This window comes from Myotis daubentonii, chromosome 15 (genome assembly GCF_963259705.1).
Source record: "Myotis daubentonii chromosome 15, mMyoDau2.1, whole genome shotgun sequence".
NCBI classification, from domain to species: Eukaryota; Metazoa; Chordata; class Mammalia; order Chiroptera; family Vespertilionidae; genus Myotis; species Myotis daubentonii.
The window spans coordinates 41253779-41275247 of NC_081854.1; the positions used below are offsets into that span (position 1 = coordinate 41253779).

General features: G+C 37.7%; 1 protein-coding gene and 1 pseudogene across 1 annotated transcript in view; both read left to right on the forward strand.

The window, feature by feature from the left end:
* The window catches only part of GLG1 (golgi glycoprotein 1), a 109511-nt gene that overhangs the window by 47020 nt on the left and 41022 nt on the right, over positions 1–21469 (forward strand). The window contains exons 2-4 of the mRNA XM_059667451.1: positions 14265–14297; positions 16848–16934; positions 20714–20929. Coding sequence (XP_059523434.1) covers positions 14265–14297; positions 16848–16934; positions 20714–20929 — 336 coding nt within the window. The remainder of the gene's footprint in view (positions 1–14264; positions 14298–16847; positions 16935–20713; positions 20930–21469) is intronic.
* Positions 2710–7943, forward strand: LOC132217196 (polyadenylate-binding protein 4-like; annotated as a pseudogene).

The following is a 21469-nucleotide window of genomic DNA, read 5'->3' on the forward strand; positions in this document are numbered from 1 at the left end:
GATTGTGAGCTCCATCCTCAGCAGGGGGTCTGCAGAGGCAGCCAGTTGGTGTTTGTCTTTCACATCCATGTTTCTCTCTCTCTCCCTCTCCTTTCCTCTCACTAAAATCAATAATAAAAACATATCAAATCTTTGTCTTATCACAAAGACAGAACTATTACCCAGTTGAGCCATGAATTATAAAAGTACAATCTTTTTGAAAACTTAAAATTAAAAAAGACTTTTTTAATTTAGAAAATTTGTATGTTTTAAATTTGGAACTTATCACGTTTCGTGGCCCAAAATAGCACATGTGATTTTTGGCAGCTTCTGTCCTGCTCATGCCAATGAAAGCAGCACCATATGGTATGACTGCTGTTACATTAGGAAACGCACACCCTTTGGAGACATTGCCTGGCATAAAGCAGAGCCTCTGCTCCTCATATGCTTAACCTTTCAAGCCAAAATATTGACCAAGATATATTAAGATTTTAGGATATCATGGTATCCTATCAGCTGAGTCTTACAACTCTTTTTCCTACTAGCTTTAACATTTAGCCACATTATGAAAACACATACTCAGAACTTCATGGAGTCTCTTACCCAATCTCAGAAAGAAGCTTTTGAATGATTATTGCAAGAAAAGAAGGTATGGCCCTAACCGGTTTGGCTCAGTGGATAGAGCGTCGGCCTGCGGACTGAAAGGTCCCAGGTTCGATTCCGGTCAGGGGCATGTACCTGGGTTGCGGGCATGTCCCCAGTGGGAGATGTGCTGGAGGCAGCTGATCGATGTTTCTCTCTCATCGATGTTTCTGGCTCTCTATCTCTCTCCCTTCCTCTCTGTAAAAAATCAATAAAATATATTTTTAAAAAAAGAAAAGAAAGTATGTACCTTTCAGAATGCAACCAATAAGTGTTTTCCCTGTACAAAAGAGTAAAGTTCCTTTTTATTCACTTATTTAGTAGCAAATTTTAGTTGAATAGAGAAAATTTAAGTTTTATGCAGAATCTTTGTTGACTTAGACTTTCATTTGTTATTTTAGGGACATAATCACCTTCGCTGTTTTGTTCGGATTTCTTTTTCTTCACTTTTTCATTTCCTCTCCCCTTTCAACATTTCTCCCCTCCCAGCAAACCTAAGAAAAATGCAGGTCCTTTGTGTTCCTTATATGAGGTTGACTGATACTCATCCATGGTCACTGCCATGCACCTCACCACCACTGCCCAGGATACTTATCATCTAACTTTCCTAAATAGGTGCTTAAAGAAAAATGAAGCAGGCCGAGATTTCACATGAAGCTGATTGATTTATGAAGCAGAGTTACCTTTATATATGTTATGAGCAGCTCCTATCTAATTTTTAGAAATTCTTTAAAGATTGTCTTTGGGGGCAGGGGGCGTTTAAAGAGACAAAGTTGGTCCCAGGTTGCAAGGCACCCTTCCACCAGCAGCCTCCGGAGAGGACGGGTATAAATGGAGCAGTAGCTTGCCCGGCCGCCTCTCTCCGCTTTGGGGCCCAGCAGCCTGAAGAAAACCAGAAAAAAAGATTTTTTGAGTTTTTTTTTTTTAAACCTGAAAAGAAAAAAGAAAAGGAAAAGCAAATCCTCCTTACAGAACCCACAGGGAAGGGACTTTTGCAAGCTTCCAGCCTTCCCTTGCCTGCCACCACCACTGCCTCATTTGGGCGTCTGTTGGTCCTATTGGTCCAGCAGTCATGTGGTGAGCTGCCGTCATCCACATGCCTCCTCTCTGGCTGTGGGAGCCCCTCTGCGTGGCAGCCCCGCCCCCTCCTCGTGTGCTCTACCCCTGGGGTGGAGCTTAGAGACGGCACTGACAAATATTTACTATTTCTCTCTTCCCCTGGCTGCTGTGATCTTAAACCAGTATTTATAGAGAAATGCATGTCCTGAGGCTGTGTGGATACTGTTTGGTTGCTTCTTGAAGAATTATTTAATAGGAAAGGGAGTCCCCATTTAATAATTTTTAAAAATTTTATTTTGAAATTTGGAGGTTTGGAACAGGACAGCTGAAAATTACAAACTCCCTGGGAGAGTCATATTGTTTTTGAGAGCCTTGCAGTCTGGAATAAGCCATCCCTGAACTCCTCTGCCTGCTCCTCTGTCTCTGAGTCTGTGCCAGCTGCTCTCATCTTTTTTAAAAAATATATTTTTATTGATTTCAAAGAGGAAGGAAGAGGGAGAGACAGATAGAAACATCAACGGTGAGAGAGTCCTTGATCGCTGCCTCCTGCACGCCCCCTGCTGGGGATCAAGCTCACAACCCAGACATGTGCCCTTGACCGGAATCGAACCTGGGACTATTCAGTCCATAGGCCGATGCTCTGTCCACTGAGCCAAACCAGTTAGGGCGCTTCTCTCATCTTCACCCTGCCACCTGTGAGCCCTGGTGCCGAGAAGAGCCCCCTTCTGTTCTGTGTGGCCTCTTACAAAAAGTCCTCCTGGTGGACTCAGGTGGTGGGGACTGATGAGATGAACACTGCAGCCAGCTTGTGTTTGTTTTTTGTTGTTTTATGTACTAAAAATATTATTTGTGTAGAAAGCAGGCGCATAGAACATCTACTAAAGGAAAAACATAAACTCTGGAAAGCAATCCACCAGATGCTTCACAGCGTTGTGGCCGGGTGGGGTGACGGATGACCTGGTTTCTTTATTGTATTTTTTGTGCTTTCCATAATAAACATGTGTTGCTTTCACAATCTAAGTACATACCATGCACTCTCCACCCAGGAAATTGGGAATAATCTCTATCAATGTAATCCAGCAGGCCTCCAGGACCCTGACAGTCATCCCCCGCATAAATAAGGAATTTCCTTCTGTTGTCATCAATGAGTGGACAGACCAGTGTCCAGAGGGTGGGAAATACCTGGGGAGTCCACAGTATAGTCTTGGGGTAGTTGGCATCCACCGCCTTGATGATGCACAGCAGGGCCTTGATGCCAGTTCTCCACAAGTTGAATGCCTGCTTACAACTGTTTGGCCCAGTAACATTGAGGCAGTTTTTATTAGGTATAAGTCAATACCAGTATGTATTACTGATTTACTGTTTTTAAAAGCAGTACATCTTAGTTTAGACATTGACTTCTCAATGCCAGTGTTGCCTCCCAAGTCAGTGTGATAAGCAAGTGTCTCTTCACATTTCCTGCACTTGCATGTCACCGAGGCCGAGCGATATAAGTTCAGTCCTGCAGAGCCTGTGCTGTCTGTCCCCGTCTGCTGAGACAGGATCCCCTGCAGCTCCTGGGCTTTACCTATGTCAACTTCCAGCAGCTGGCTGACGCTGAACAGGCCTTTAATACCATGAACTTTGATGTGATTAGGGAGCCCCATCATGTCGTCTCAGAGGGATATCTCTTTGAGAAAGTCTGATGTGGGAAACATCTTCATCAAGAACCTGGACAAATCTATAGATAACAAAGCACTTTGTGTGACTTTTTCTGCTTTTGGAAACATACTGTTCTTCAACGTGGTATGTGATGAGAATGGCTGGGGGGTTATGCCTTTATTCACTTCAGGACCAAAGAGGCTGCGGACAAGGCCATGGAGAAGATGAATGGCATGCTCCTCGATGACCTCAGAGTGTTTGTGGGCAGATTCAAGTCTCAAAAGAGCAGGAAGAGTGTAGAGACAAAGCCAAGGAGTTCACCAGTGTGTATATAAAAAACTTTGGGAAAGAGGTGGATGATGAGAATCTGAAAGAGCTGTTCAGCCAGTTTGGTCAGACTCTAAGTGCCGAGGTGATGACAGATCCCAGTGGGAAATCCAAAGGCTTTGGCTTTGTGAGTTACTAAAAACATGAGGATGCCATTAAGGCCATGGAAGAGATGAATGGAAAGAAAATCAGTGGGAAAGTCGTTTTTGTAGGCCATGCACAGAAGAAAGTGGAGCAATAGGCTGAGTTAAAACAGAAATTTGAAGAGCTGAAAGAAGAGAGAATAGCTGACACCAGGCGGAGGAATCTCTACATTAAGAACTTGGATGACACCATTGATTATCAGAATTTAAGGAGTTTTCTCCTTTTGGATCCATCATCAGTGCTAAGGTAATGCTGGAGGATGGAAGAAGCAAGGGGTTTGGCTTTGTCGGCTTCTCATCTCCTGAAGCAATCAAAGCAGTCACCAAAATGAACGGATGCATCATGAGCTCCAAGCCTCTTTATGTTGCCTTGGCCCGTAGGAAGGGAAAAGGCTCTGCCTGCATACTTGACCGACCAGGATATGCAGTGGGTGGCCGGAAAAAGAGCACTCCCTGCAGGCCCATCTTAAATCAGCTCCAGCCTGCAGCTGGTGGCTACTTTGTGCCAGCAGTTCCACAGGCTTAGGGAAGGCCCTATTACACACCTAACCAGTTAGCACAGATGTGGCCTGTTCCCTGCTGCCAGTAAGGTGGTAGGCCTCCAAGCCTCCAAGGAATGCCAAGTGCTATATGCCAGCCTGGGCCTTGTCCAACTCTTCACCACCTGGCTCCAACTGGGAATGCTCTGGCCTCTTGTGGCTTCCCTACTACCTCTCAGAGAATCAGTGCCCCCACAGGTGTGCAGAATTTAGCATCTAATGCTGCTGTTGCCTCTGCGGTCCGCAGCCGTCACTCTGCCTGCCATTCAGCCTGCTGTCCATGTGCAGGGGCAGATGCTGGGAGAACGTTTGCTTCTGCTCGTCAAAACCATGCATTAGAACCTGGCAGAAAATATGGGAATGCTGCTGGAGATCAACAACATTGGGCTGCTGCACATGCTAGCGTTCCCTGAGTCTCTCTGCTCTGTGGTTGATAAAGCTGTCTGTGCGGTTCTACAAGCTCATCATGCCAAGAAAAGCTGTGCAGAAGGTGGGTGCTGTTGCTGCTGCTACCTCTCAGAAAAGGAAAAACCGATTGAAAAGCCAAATAGCCAACCCCCCATGGAATTCAGCTCAAGGTTTGAAGGTTTCCCAGCTTGTTCTATGGACCACAACACCAAAAACCACAAATTGCAAATTTAATAGGTTATTTTGTATCAAAAAGTCAATTATGAAGCACCTAGAAATTTTCAATTAAAAGACTGTATTCCTTGGGTCCTGTTATGTCCCAGACAGTGTTAAGTTTTACTTTTTCTATTGTGGGTGTTGTCTCCCCATCCCAGAAATTGGTTTTATTTTATGTTCCCAAGTCTTACGTTTCTCAATTTAGAAAAACAACTTCATTTAAAAAAAGAGAAGTAAAGTAAAGTTGTCCTCATAAGACAACTAGGCTTGTAACTTCATTCAGAAGTTCTCTCTTTTTCCCTTCAGGTCTAATTTATTGGTACTTATTTGTAATGAGCAGTTTCTCCTGGGGGAATTGGATTTGAATAAATAATGGTGATGAATTCCTTTAGAGGTGTGCAGAGGAACTCCTGAAATATAATTCTTGATAATCCTTTCCTCCATCTTAGTTCTTTTTCATCAAAAACCAACATAGTAGATCGCTTCTCAGCCCTTTGGCTATGATCAGGTGTAAAATAGTGGACTTAATTTTCTGAGACTAGTGCTCTTTGACATCCGTATTTAGTAATTTCTTGTCCTATCAGCTTGAAGTCATTGCACAATTTTGATCTTAATTTGGACTATTTTAGAGAATTAATGTTAAAAGGAAAAATTCAGGAGAAGCTGTTTATTTCATTGTGACCCCAGTGACTGACAATTTGCCTTTGGAAACCTAGAGATCAGATAGAATTTCTGTCAACCAAATACCAAATGTGTGTAGAATGCCAGTGTGTGTGTGTCTTGTATTGTGATAGCCCACCTTGTGATTACTGCCTTTCGGGAACTTCCCTAAATGTACCGAAGAAAAATTCTGCCCAGAGACTAGGGGTTTTTTGCGATCTACCAAGAATTTATTTCATTAGTATTCTAATATTTTTAGGAAGAATTTCAAGATATATGTAAATTAGAGCCAAATTTATGTTCACAAAATTAGTTGTGCCGTTGCCTGCTCTGTGACGTCATGGTTGCACCAACTAAGAATTAATTAAGAACATAGATTTGAAATTCTTACTCAATTTCAGGTTGAATAAAGTGTCCCTTCTGAGATATTTTTAGAATCGTAGAACTGCTAAAAGACTTGCTGTGTGAGTCAGGTTCTCATTCAGAAACTGGTATTGAATATCAACTTTCAAACTTTGCATTTTTCATTCTGAAGTAATTATTCTTCTTTTTTGAAAATGCAAGTTTAAGCTGTCATCTATGGATTAAGTAAATTCTTTATATGTATCACAAGAATACAACTTTTGATATCAGACCATTTAAATGATCCCTCTGTTTAAAAGTGGATTTTTTCACAGATGTAAACTGTTGTGAGTTGGTAATTATGCTATTGGAATTGTCAGAGAGCTTCAGAAAGATATGGCTCTAATTTTTATGAAAGAGGTTTGAAAAAATGTGTTTTTCTTTTTTCATCATAGTTCAAATTCAGAGCATTCTAATGACAGAGGATGGGATTCATGATTGACTATGATGAACAATCACATAGTCTTAGCCAGTCAGTTAGTTGCTTTCTTCATTATGCAGAAAGAAAGCTAATTATGAAAAAATGTTTGAATTTTGTTATAAATGGAAATGGTAGCCTGAAGTCAATACACAGATGCAAGACACTTTTGTTGTATCTTATCTATTTTGGTGGTAATTAATTATGTAATCCCTGTGTACTTAATCTTAAATTCTAAGGCAATGGTGATTAGTCATCTTTAGAAAAGAATCTTCTGTTCATTTTTTCTGTTTCTGTTTTTCTGATATTTTTAGAGAGTATTATAATTATAACTAAATTATTGGTGAAATAGGAAACAGCTTGAGGAGGTAACTTACATTTATAGGAATTGCTTTTGTTTTTTGTCTTTTTGTTGTTGTCAATCCTCACCCGAGGATATTTTTCCATTGATTTTTAGAGACAGTGGAAGGGATGGGGAGGGACAGAGAGAGAGAAACATTGACTGGTTGCCTCCCGCACATGCCCTGACCAAGAATGGGATTGAGTTTGCAACCGAGATATGTGCCCTTGACCAGAATCGAACTTGTGACCCTTCAGTCCATGGTTTGATGCTCTCTCCAGTGAGCCAAACTGGCTGGGACTTGATTTTAAAAATATATTTTTTTAATTGATTTTAGAGAGGAAGGGAGCGGGAGAGAGAAATAGAAACATCAATGATGACAGAGAATCCTTGATCGGCTGCCTCCTGCACATCCCCAACTGGGGATGGAGCCCACAACCCAGGCATGTGCTCCTGCCCCCTGACCTGAATCGAGCCCAGGACTCTTCAGTTCACAGGCCGACGCTCTATCCACTGAACCAAACCAGCTAGGGCTGCTTTTGTTTTTAATTGAGGCACCACCACCTCTAGGGGGCAGGGGGGACAAAATAAAACTAGAAAAACGTAGACATTTTAATAGCCCCAAAATGAACTAATAAAGAGGCAGTTTTAAAGCAGGGAAGTCAACTTTCTTATACACTAATTCTTTGTTCTGAAAGCAGGGACAATTTTTAGTAACCAGTTGAATAATTATTTTGTAAGTCATGGATATTGAAATCATTTGTTCAGTTTCAAACCTTTAGAAAGGAAGCATTAATATATTTACTTCTCTTTCTTTACAAACTTTATTCACTTGTGTTTAGGCCAAAATTCCCCTATATTATTTTATGTTTTAAAATGTATATTTGGTAATTTTTAGATAAAGTTTAAAAATTAAAATCTGGCCCTAGCCAGATTGACTCAGTGGATAGAGCTTTGACCTGCAGACCGAAGGATCCCAGGTTCGATTCCGGTCAAGGGCACATAGCTTGGTTGCAGGCTCCTCCCCGTCCTGGGCCCTGGTCAGGGCAATGTGCAGGAGGCAACCAATCGATGTTTTTCTCTCACATTGATATTTCTCTCTGTCTTTCCCTCTCTTCCACTCTCTCTAAAAATCAATGGGAAAACATCCTTGGGTGAGGATTTAAAAAGAAATTTGACTAAGGTTTTTTTAGTAAGTTACTTAATTAGATAAAATATCTGTGTGAGTTATGTCCTAAATTTTTATTTTTAAAAATCTGTCAGGAATTACATACATTGACTTGGATAGATGCTTCTGAATTTTTCATCAATAGCATAGCTAGCCTCCCACATTCATAATATTGTAAGAGTTCTCACCAGACAAATGACTCAGAGTAGACATATACATGTACACAGTACTATTTACTAACCCTTTTACTTTATTAGAATTAAAGGGCAGTGAGGGTATTTTCATTTTAAAGGTATAAGACAGGTAAGTCTTAACCTCACCATAGCCCCATCCCTGCCCTGCACTTACCTGAGACTGTCTAAGAACCAGGGATAAATGGGCCCTGGTTTGTGGGGGTCTTGGCTATCATCTTTTACCCTTTTAAAACTTAACATGTTCCTGTAGAAGTAACCGTACATTATTCTTGGCATTGAGTTTTGGGCTGCTCCTCAGAGCTGTGCCTAAAGTAGCATCCCAGTCAGTAGTGTGCTCCAGCACCTGGGACTGAGAGGAATATGACAATAGTAAGAAGCCCCTCCATGTTTACTACTGTGTGCAGGCAGATGGTCCTGGTGCTTGAGCAAAAGGAATCTGCAAGAGCTGGCTGAAACGAACCAAGAAAGATGCAGGGGACCTTGACTGACAACCAGCTGAAATGATCGGAACCTTTCTCTGAACCCAGACCAGAGGCAAATATTTAGGTCAGGAGGAAAAAGCATTTTTTCTTGACTGCAGGACTGGTTCCTTCCTTTATGTCCCAGCAAAAAGCTTTGCATTGCTTCCCATTGATTCTTCTACATTCAGTGAGGTCTTTGAGTCCCTGCTTTCTAGAGATGGATTTTTCCAAATCTTTCTGTGTTTAGGTATTTTGTATTATTTTTGGTCCAGTTAGTGTAAATTTCTTCAGCCTTTAGAAGATCAGTACTTTATAGTTTCTGAAGTAGCTGTTCTTATTCCTTCTTTAAATTAATAAATATTTAAAGATTTTAAAAAAGAAGATGTAACTATACAGTATTTCCCAGCTGTTACCCCACTACTCCCTGGGGAAGCCCATAGGTAAATAACAGTAAATGAAATCACCACTCTCTGTAATATGTTTAGCATAACATTAATTTGGATTATGGGAAATCATTATTGGACCAATGTTCAGATTTTATTAAAACTTTGTACCTCATCACATATTAGGAGATGCCAAATTTGTAAACCTAAGAATGGTCCATAGGGTTCCTCACTATCTCATTCAAGTTCTCTGCTCTCTGCCCAGAATGTGCCTTTCCAACGCTTACCCCTGTCTCATCTTCCACAACATACACAAAGCATCACAGCATCAAATCACAACCTCCTTTTAAGGCTCAACTGAAATGTACCCTCTTCCATTCAACTTATTGATTTCCTTTCTGTCCTACTCGTGGGGGTTGGTATTACTTTTTTCATGCTTTAAAATATCAGGCCCTTCCCTACCCCTACAATCTCCACACTCTGCTTTGTATGATGGTAGGTAGAGATTTGTGCTTTTTCTCTTCTACCACACTAATTTACTAGCATCTGTAACCTTTTTTTAATCTCCCACTGGACCTGATAGTAAATCCTTTTTGAAAAGATGGATGAATGATAAAGAATCATACAAAAGAACAACTCTTCAGTGAATCAGAACATAAAGCCTTTGTTGATCGCTGACATTTTAGAAAAAACTATACCTGGATACAAATAGGAAAAATTAATCCTGAGCCCAGAATAAGGCACTAAGAAGAACTTAATTATGAATCTGAGTAAGAGTCAGTGTATACTTAGTGAAAGTTTATCAAGACTAAAAGACTGGGTTTATCTAACATTACTAACTATATTATATTGAATTTGCTTTATTGATGGGTAGAAGTGGGTGGTTTGGACCAAGTTAATAAATGGATTGCTTATATGGTTTCTTATAAATAAACTCCCAGAAGAATTTATTTACTACTGTAGTAGAATGTCTCATCAGAAGGAGGCATCTGGTTGTTGCCCAGCCTTCAGATTTTGTTAAGACCATGAAAGCACTCACACTATTAGCATTTTTTTGGTTTGTTTTCTCCCAGGCGATTAATAAACAGAGTTTATTGTCACTTAATTTAGTGCCAGGTATGATCTGCTGGGTAGTTCAACTTCAATCTATGTAACTTTAGAATGTTCCATATTTTAAGACACAATCCACCTCCCAAGCAGAAACAGACAATATCCAAGTTAGTTTTGTGAATCTTTAATATCTCCTGCCAAACTCATTAACTCAGCCTGCTTACCTTGGGGAAATCATAGTTCCAGACTTGTACTTTCTGTAAAAACCATCCTCTTTAAATGAATGTGATGGTTGAGCATTCAGACTCGAACTTTTCAGTCGTGTATTCTGAAACCTGTTTGCTGTGACTTTGACCAGCAGAGAATGATTAAGATGAAGAAGGAAACCAAAATCATAATATGCAAATGATCGGCATTAAAGGATGTGGAATTCAGTAATATTTCTACTTTTATATTCCACACCTCAGATTTTATAGATTCATAAAGCTAGAAAGAATCTCAACCATCTTAAACCAATATTTCTTCATCTTTTCTTGTCTTGGATTTTTTTGAGATTATGATGATGGCTGTGGATCTCTTGTCAAAAAAAATGTACTCACATATAAAAGATTATATTTAGATTTAAGACATTTTCTCTCCTAAAGTCTGTTAATAGCTCCTAAGTGGAAGAAGTCCCTTTTCTAGTCCAATGTTCTCAGGGGTCTGGAGAAGTTAAGTGACCCACCCAAAATCAAACTGCTTCTCTACTGACTACTTCAGTTAGTCGGTCATTCTTCCACCATTCTGTTCCTTTCCTTAAAACCAATTCTGTCCCTGGCCGTTGAGTGTAATCCTGTGAGACAAAAGGTTGCCAGTTCCATTCCTGGTAGGGCACATGCCCCAGTGTGTGCAGGTGGCAGCCAATTCACATAGATGTTTCTCTCTCTCCTTTTCCCTCCTTTCTCTAAAAAAAAATCAATTTAAAAATCTTAAAACAAAACAAAAATACCAATTCTGAATTTACAAAACTTAAAGGAAGGACTGGGGGGTGTTAAGCTTTAAAATCGACTGTTTCAGCTTTGGCTTACTCAACTAGGAGATTAAAGTACTATAATACCCAAAACATTTAAATCATTGATTTAGAAAAGCCAAATGAAGTTAGCAAGGTTGTTCTTTTTAAAAAATCCTCACCCAAGGGTATGTTTTTACTGATTTTAGAGAGATAGGAAGGGAGAGAGGGAGATAAAAACATCAATTGATTGCCTCCCAGGGACCAAACCCGCAACCCATGTATGTGCCCTGACTGGGAGTTGAACCCGAAACCTTCCAGTTTACGGTACAACACTCCAACCAACTGAGCCAGACTGGCCAGGGTTAGGAAAAGTTTTTTATAACTTGCTGTGGTTATTCAAAGGCTAATCCAGAATTTCTGATTGATCTAATTATTCCACCAGTTTCTTACCTGGGCTACCTACATCTAAATTCATCATATATCTGTCAAATCACTCCAGAGCAGTGATTTTCAACCTTTTCATCTCATGGCACACATAAACTACTAAAATTCTCGGACAGCTATTGTGTTGCCTGTTGTCGTATTTTTTATTTGACAATCTAAGGGAAAAGAGGTTGGTGCCCTTGACTAAACAAGCATTACATGTTTTAAAAATTCTTGCAGTACACTGGTTGTAAATTGCTGTTTTAGAGCACTAGTTCTGTTTATTCATCATGTCTGCCTTTCTTTTTCTTGTAATTCCCAAAGACCCCCAGCTCCCCATCACTGTGCTTAACCTGACCTACTGAGTCTTTTGGAGGAGGTTCCAAACTGAAAGCATAAACCCAGTTTTATCTCCTAGGAGTGTACCTTTCATCACATTACTCAGTTTCTCTGTAAAACTGAACACATTACCACTTATCTTCCAGCCTGTCGTGTTGTAAGAAATAAATGTAGCCCCTAGCTCAGTTAGTTGACAGCTTTCACTATTTCTTGCTATAACCATCACATTCTTCATTGGAGTCAGGCAGGTGTCTCCCTTTCTCCCTTCCTCTCTCTAAAGACAATAAGTTAAAAAATGACAACAGCCAAAAACAATAGCTATTCAGTGTGAATGAATCAAAATTATAACCTTTTGTCAGATGGGCAAAAAACATATATTTCTTGGTGTGCTGAAGAATTTTAGTAATTAGTTTATGTGTGCCATGAGATGGAAAAATTTGAAAATCACTGTTCTGAACCAATATTATGTCCTTTGATTGTAAAAGCCCTTTTAAATTCCTAAAATTAATTATTTGCCATTACACTTAGAAATTCTTCATAGCTCTTTAGTTCTATGAATATCAATGGCTTAACATCATAACCTTGTTCTTAAGGTATTTCTATGTTGTCATCTTCTCGTTCTGAATCTAGAATGAAAGAAAAATAAGAAAAGTCGATTGTCAATTGCAAATCAAAGCAACAAAAGCGATGAAAGCCAAACAACCAGTCTCCAAATTTGCAGTTCATTTGTCTCTGTGGATTAGGTCATTCCTTTATCAAAAGTACAGTACTCTGTAATTAACAAAGAAATTCATTAAATTTGATCATAATTGTTACCAATTGCAATTTAAAGGTTTTGGAATTTGTTTGATAGGTATATTAGTCACTTTTTTCTTTAAAATTTCAAGGGCTTATAATGACAAATGTTTATTTTTCTTGCTAATGGCTATGTGGGTCAGTTAGCATGGCTCTGCTCCGGGCTCCTGGTTGGATTTAGGTCTGCTCCGCGTGTCTCCTTGTACTAGCAGCATCCTAGACATGTTCTTCTCAGGAATGTGAGAGCACAAGTCAACCACCCAAGCACATTGAAAGTTTACGCTCATAATATCTCCTTAGCTAAAGCAAGTCCTAGCCTAACGTCAGTAAAGCAGGGTGTGTGTGCCAAGTCCACAGCAGGAAGGTGTGCAGTTACAGGATAAAGGATCCAGATATCAAATCCTATAAAGAGTGACAACTGAGGAAAATAACTCAGTCTACCACTATATAGGGAAGCAAGTCATTAAAACAATCATATATTTGCTATTATAGTTTCCTTTGGACTGTAAACATGACAACACTTTTTTCCCCCATGGTAACTCACATGTTATTTGACTAGGTTATTTTGAAAATTCTGCAATGCTCTGAATTTCTTTCAAGAATGCCCCTTTAATATAAAGTTATTTAGTAGAAATGAATATGAGTAAAAATTTATAGTGATATTAATTGCCTTCCACGTTTTGTTTGAGAAAGAACTAGGATTGCTGATTGGTTGAAAAATCTAAAGGAGGTATAAAGTAGAAAACTGCCTAAACAAAAAGCATTCTTGCCTGGCCAGAATGGCTCAGTGGCTGAGCATCAACCTACGAACCTGGAGGTCACAGTTTGATCCCGGTTAAGGCACATGCCTGGGTTGCAGGCCTGATCCCCAGTGGAGGGTGTGCAGGAGGCGGCCGATTGATGATCTTCTCTCATCATTGATGTTTCTAACTCTCCCTCTCTGAAATTATATATATATATTATATGTATATATATTTAAGTTAAAAATAAAATAGATAAAGGAGATGTGTATTTCAAAGCTATGCAATATTAGGCATAACCTAGTCCAGCTTTTTTTGTCATGAAATTGGAAGTTTATTTTATCTCTGGTACATGTACCTGGCTTTACAAAACAGATGTATTCATGGGAATATACTAGTATATATAATTTCTGTTTTTTTTAACTTTCTATTTTTAATTATAAACTTGCAAGATTATAGACGTTACAACATTATAGAAGGTACAAGCATAGTACACAGAGCTCCTGTGTACCCATCACCCAGCTTCTCCTAATAGTGACAGGAGACTAATTTTTAAATCATTGATGGACCTCCTTTGCTCTCTTAAATAAGCCTGTTTTCTTAGATATTTAATTTTCTTTAAAGGACATCCTTATTGTGCCTGATCCTCTTTAGCTTTCAGAATTATGAAGTGTCACATAAGGACCCTATGTCACTATGGCTTTATCTCTAGTACATTCTTCTTCATTTCCCCCGTTTTCAGATTGTACCATTGGTTGGGAAAGGATTATATCTCACCCACTTTTCTGTTGTATTTTTCAGTAAAAGCCCCATTTTACTCCTTATTTTGAAGAAACATATTTAGTTGAATATTCAAACTTCTTGTTTTGAGTTTATTTTGGTGGTGTTTGAAAACTTGAGATTTGAGATTTTTTAAAAACATCATCTTTCCTTTTTTTCCTTTTAGCCTGAAAATGAAATTTCTTCAGATTGTAATCATGTAAGTATGACTTTTCATAATCCACCATATGTGTTTTATATATATGATGAGAAAATTTGGGATCCTTTCCCTGATGTTTTAGGAAGCATTATGTTTTTCTTAATTCTCTTAATCTTAAAAAAAGGCTGATAAACCTTGTATAAGGGCCATGATAAATTTATAAATATCCCTCCTTTGTAGAAACCAGCAAGTTCTGCCAAATAATATTTCTATACTTGAACTTAAAAATTTTTACAGCTACCATATGAAATAATTGTTTCTGTGTTTATCAAGTTTACAAGTTAAGATTTCTGTATTTTAAAGTTGTTTCATTTGGTCATTATAAAGTCATCTAGTAGTTGCAGAAGTGACTATAGGTTCCTCAAAGCCTAAAATATTTACTTTCTGGCTCTTCACAGAAAAAGTTTGCTAAACCCTGCTCTGGCCTATGGATAGAAATATAAATTTTAAAAACTTTAAAAAAAAGCCCAGTCATCTTAAAATGCATATATGCTTTATTTCAGCATTTCTACTTCTAGGGATTTATGTGTAGTTAGTAATAATTAAAAGAATGGATTAAAAATGTGTCTATAAAAGGCTGTTTTATATATATATATATATATATATATATATATATATATATATATATATATATATATATATATGTATATATATATGTTATTTATATATATTTGTTATATACATATATATATTTGTTATTTATATATATGGCATTATATATGAAGCAAAAGATTGGGGGGGACCTCAAAATTCATCTGTAGACTCAATCTGGCAGAGGGGAAGCCCCAAAAGAAGCTGATACGTGCCTTAGAACCCCAAGGGCTGGAATAGTAAGTATATGAAAGGAAAACAGGGACAAATAGTATATAGAAAACAGGAGAATTGATGTCATAAAAAGAGAAGATTAGGACCCAGACACAGAGGGAAGAATGTGAATATTTAAGGAGAAGATGGCCGGCCTTCTACAAGAGGAGAGAGGCCTCAGAAAAAAATCAGTACTATTGACACCTTGTTCTCAGACTTCTAGACTCCAGAATTGTGATAAAAATAAATTTCTGTGTTTAAGACAGTCTGTAGTATAGTGTTATGACAGACCTGGCAATCTAATAAAACACGTGGGTTGGCATTATAATTTTTCCCATTATTGGTAACGGAACAAATTTTTAAAATTGAATAACTTTCTACCTAGTAGAGAGTTCAGGGATAAATTAATGTCATTAAAGCAAGAGATAAGAGAGTATGAACAATTTTTTTTGGCCAGTGAAATTGAAAATGTTGATGCAATGGACAAATTCCTAGAAAAACAAACTTACTAAAACTAACATAAGTTGAAAATCTGAATAACCCAATGTTTATTTTAAATCAATAAAGAAAAAAAAAGATTATGATACACAAAAAAATTGGGTCTGTAAATAAAAATCTTCCCAAAAATGAAACTTCCAGGACCAGATGGATTTATTGGTTAATTTTCACACACATTTAAGGAAGAATAACACCAGCCTTTCAGACAGTAAAAACGTGGAAACATTTTCCTGTTTGTTACAAGGCTATAATAACCTTAATATCTCCTAACAAGTATATATCAAGAAAAGAAGCACAGGCCAATGTCAATCATGAATTGTAGATGAGAAAATGCTAAGCAAGTTAGTAGCAAACTGAGTCCAGTAAAATATAAGAAGGGAAATACATCAAGACTGAATTGGTTTTACTCTATAATTGAGGTTAAGTTTAATATTTGAAAAATAATCACAGTGAAGAAGAAAAAAAAATGTTAAATCTCAGTAGACACATTAAAAAGCATTTGGTTAAATTCAATAATAGTTTTTTAAGCTTTTATTATGGGAAATTTTCTAAAATGCATAATTAGACTAAAGATTTCATGGATAGGTTAATTTACAAAAATCAGTTGTATGTTCTGTTGACCAGCAATGAATAATTGAAAATGAAATTAAGAAAACAATTTCATTTATAATAGCATCTAAAAGAATCTAATACTGAGGAATAAAGTGTAATAAAAGTAGTGTAAATTCAACCTTATGGTGTCAAGGGTTTTAAAGGAATGAAGACAGATATACCTGGAAACTAGACTCTGGGTGACTCTCCTTCATAAAACTGATTTATGAAAGTTCTGCTGATTGTGAAATCTGTGACTAAACCCCAAAATCTGAGCTTTTGGATTAGACTTTTTGGGCTTAAGCAGAATTTAGCTTATGCTACCTATTTATATTTTCTCTGAAAACTACAGCAGGGATTTTGGTTTTAGTTTTTTTCTTGACTTAAAAAAAATGTTTAGTAAAAAAAAAAAAAGAATATCTGACTAGTAGTTTTACTTTGTCTGTACCTTTTTTCCCTTTTATCTACAAATGCAGTGGCATTTTGTTCCCCTTTTCTGTTCGTTAACTGAAGTCTGAATATGCTTTATCTGACTCTGTACAATGAACTTTTATCATTTATTTGTGTCATAATTTATCATAAAACACTTATATTTATGAAATTGTTGGTAAATTTCATGTAAGTCTAACTGAAGTTTGTTTCTTCTCTTGTACCTAGTTGTTGTGGAATTATAAGCTGAACCTAACAACAGATCCCAAATTTGAATCTGTGGCCAGAGAGGTTTGCAAATCTACCATATCAGAGGTAGGTTGTAAAAGAATTTTGTGGGTGTTTAATGGCATAGAAGAGAAAATTACATCTCTATCAGACTAGTCATTAAGGGAGGAATGACTCATTCAGTTACTTTACTTTTCTTGGAATTCACATCTGTATTGGTTGATAGATAGACCAAGGCCAGTGTAATTAGACTTCTTTTTGTTAATGTTCACCTACACTTACAGTAGGATGCTGTTGATTCAGGCAAGCTGATAATCAGGCTCTGTTGGTACCCAGAGAATACAACTGCTTCTGTCTTCAGCTCTGCTCTCACACTTTCACAGTCTGCTTATGTCTGAGGCATACCAAAATGGTTTCCCCAAGAGGCTTATAAATATTCCTAAGTATTTTGGCTATATAGTTGGATCAATGGAACCACAGAGGCATATGCTTCAAATAATAGGAGTTAACCTTAAAAATATGTATAAAAAGATTATGTCAATTGTTATAAATGGATGTTGATACTAAAGACAAAAATAATGAAAATGTGTAGTATTGTATGGATGTTAATTGGGGAAATTTTTCAATTCTCTTGGCTTAATGTGAAATATAATATTAGTGAAATTTGTGATATAGAAATTCTTATTTTATTTTTTGTAATCAGTAATAGAAATTCCAGAAAGCCAGAGATTTCTATATATTGAAATAGAGAGAGCACACAGTTGCTATTTTTCCACCTCAAAGTTAATTATCATAAATCTTGCAATATGTAGATCTATCCTCAAACTACCCTATTTGGTGACTTAAGTCGGGAACATTTTCTCCTGAGCTTTTAAGGAAGACCCTGCTCCAACCATTAAGCCTTCAGCTTGTGTTCCTCACTTAAGTCATTATGGGATTTTGTAGAACCCGTTTCTTCCTCAAACCTTCTAATCTTCGATCAGATATGTTTTATTCTTTTATAGCAGTGACCTTTCTTCATATTTACTCTTGGGCTTCAGAATAGAATGACCTATCTTTGAAACATTGATCTTCAGCTTCTAGCTTCAATATTCTGCTTATCACATTCCCTTAGGTAGCGACATAGCTATACATACCAGTTTGATTGCCATGTGGAAATTTAGCTTAGAGTATATGCAGATACATCAGAATGATTTCACTGTGCTTGCTTATTTTATATATATATTCAAAGGTTTTAAAAGAAGACGACTCTGGAATCACACACACACACACACACACATACACACACACACTTCCTTATAATGTGTATGTAATGATGGCCCTCTTGTAACTTTTGGGGGGTGCTTTGATTCTGTAAAAGATTCAGGTAACACGGACACTTCTCCCTTTCTTGAGGGAGATTATATCAGAGTCAAGAAAATTAAATATCAGGAAAAACGTAGTTGCCAACTAATTATTTTATCCTACATCTCCTTCCTGTCTTTCTTAATTTTGGAATCCTACTTCGAAGGAAAAAAACAATATCCCAAGAATACCTGCAAATTACAAACCAAATTTTTAATATACCCCCATGATTGAGCCAAATACTGCTTGCTTTCCCCAAGCCTTCATGTCAGAAACAGAGTGGATCTGCACCCCAGCCACTTCAGAGTTAACGCTCACCCATAAATATATTGATGATTTAATGCTGTTTTTTGCTCTTAATCTTAGAAATTTTCCTTCTGTCATATTAAACTTTTATCCAGTAGAATGGATGAAGAAAAGTATAAACTTCTAATTCAAATGCTAAACATCCTATTGTAATTGGCAGTAAACTGAAATACAAATAGGTATTACATCTCTGTGTTTCAGTAAAATCTCAAGTGATTAAAAGCAAATATACATTTAATTTCTTCTTAGGGTTCAATTCAAATTGTGCTCTTGTTCTTTCTTCAGATTTGTAAACTGCTGATTTCCCAGCATTAGAGCCTATCTGAATACTTCTACTTCATTAAATTTTCAAACCCAGGTGTCTACCACTACCCTGTTGTGTGTGTTTTTTAATACATGTTTTTTTCAGGGAGGGAGAGGGAGAGGGAGATAGAAACATATTGATGCAAGAGAATCATTGATCAGCTGCCTCCTGCACACCCTCTACTGGGGATCAACCCTGCAACTGGGTCATGTGACCTCCTGGTTCATAGGTCGACACTCAACCACTGAACTACACCAGCCCAGTGAGATTTTCAAGGAGCTATTCCTCCTTTACTTTTGAAACTGAACACTGTTTTGCTCACACAAAAAATATCCTTTTCCTGGGAATAATATTGATGGCCATCTTTTTAGGCATCATAAAAAAGGAATTCCAGGTTAGACTGAAAAAATTGCATTCATATTGTCTGTTGAAGAACTATGCTGCCTCTTGAAGCCAGTGTGAGACTGTTTACTTAAATTCCAAACTTTGCTTTTTTAAAAGTAAACACAACTTTCTGTCTTGAACTGAGTCTTTGACTTACTCTGGAGTTAGACATAGAGAGACCCAGTGGCCTATAGGATAATAAGTGTATGGTATGTCCTTCACCCAGCACCTTTTGGGAAAGAGATTGTATTTGTTTTGCCCTATGTACATATTTACAGTAGGTGACGTAATAGTGGAGAATGGTCTCCATTGGTTTGAAAAAACCAGTACAACCAAAATATTTCCTTCTCATTTATATTCAGAATAGATATTTACATTTATCTCCTTCCTCTTGTCAAAACTACCATTTTTGTCTGCTTTTTTTATTTCTTTAAATGTAATAATAGGCTTTTCCCAAACAATCTTCTTTGCTTTATAATTCAAGCTTGTAGCCCTATAAGTAGATTTCGCTTTTTTATGCCTGAATTTCAGCATTTTTTGGCTAGCTTGCTTCAGTGGCATTTGTGGTTTGGTATGCACTTTGCAGGCCACTAGCCGTGTGGAATCATTGTGTGTTTGATCCGCTAGATCATATATCTAAACCTCCCAAATTAAGTTTACAGTGGCTTCCCCTTCCCAGACTTCTTGCCAAGCTGCACTGTACATCCTTTTAAACATGATTCCAGTCCAGACCATAGTGGTAAAGTTGAGATTTTACTAAATTCAAAAACACATGTCCACATTTATAGTTAGTTCAGAACTCATTAACTTCATGTCAGGAAGTAATATTATGCCTTTCCTCCTTCCTTTGGCCATTAGGTTTACTTAATGATAATAGTTTGCTGTGTAGCTTGGCTTGGGACATGCAACCTGACTTCAGTTCTACACCTGTTTTCCAGACTTATTCTCTAGATTAATCTCCTTAACATCTATTGCATTCTTTGCATGTATAAAGGGATTTCTCAGTAGAACCATTTAGAATATTTATTTTTTATTATTTTTTAAAATTTATTGATTTTTTACAGAGAGGAAGGGAGAGGGGTAGAGAGTTAGAAACATCGATGAGAGAGAAACATCGATCAGCTGCCTCCTGTACACCCCCCACTGGGGATGTGCCCGCAACCGAGGTACATGCCCTTGACCGGAATCGAACCTGGGACCCTTCAATCCACAGGCCGACACTCTATCCACTGAGCCAAATCGGTCAGGGCCCATTTAGAATATTTAAAGCTCCTTTTAAGTATATGTCAGTAAAGCTGAAATATGTCAATAAAGCTCTTTTTACTCCATTTGGACATGAGTTCTATCTAGCATTTGTATATGTCTGTATTTTCTTACAAAACACATTAATAAGGTATTTCCTAGAGGGCACAAACAGTATGAGTAGGCATGACACACTATCAACAGGAAAATATCATTCTTTCTTTTTTAAAAGCTGTTTGATGTGAGAATAGAATACTGTGTAAAACAGCCGCTGTCTTTTGAGCAGATTAAAGAATGTGCTGATGAACCAGTAGGAAAAGGTTACTTGGTTTCCTGCTTGGTGGATCACAGAGGCAACATCACTGAGTACCAATGTCACCAATACATCACCAAGATGACGGCCATCATTTTCAGTGATTACCGTCTAATCTGTGGCTTCATGGATGACTGCAAAAATGACATCAACATTCTGAAATGTGGCAGCATTCGGCTTGGAGAAAAGGTATGTACTACACTGGTTTCATCAGAGGGGTTTTAGGAACTTGAGAAATGAAAAGCTTTGTATAACTAGCATGCAAAAAATTTAGGGCTAGAGGTGACCTTAAAGTTGAAGTCCAGACAGCCCCAAGGTCTAAGGCTAGTTTACTTGTGAGTGCATTTTATCTGTTTGTGACAAAATGTTCCAAAAGTATGGAAAAGTAGGGGAATTAATATCTGCTAAGATTAGTGTTACCTTCAAAATACTAAAACACTTGCTGGTTCCCTATAACATTCTATGGCAAAGCATTTTGTAGTCTTGTGGGAATAGTAGTTGGGTTAGGAGAGACTTGAATTCTCAAAACTTTTCTCTGCATATACCTCACTGTTGCCATAAAAAAATCACTCAAGCCCAGCCAGTGTAGCTCAGTGGTTGAGCGTCAATTCCTGAACCAAGAGGTCACCGGTTTGCTTCCTGGTTAGGGCACATGCTGGGGTTGCGGGCTCAATCCCCAGTGAGGGTGTGCAGGGGCAGCCAACCGATGTTTCTGTCTCATCGACGTTT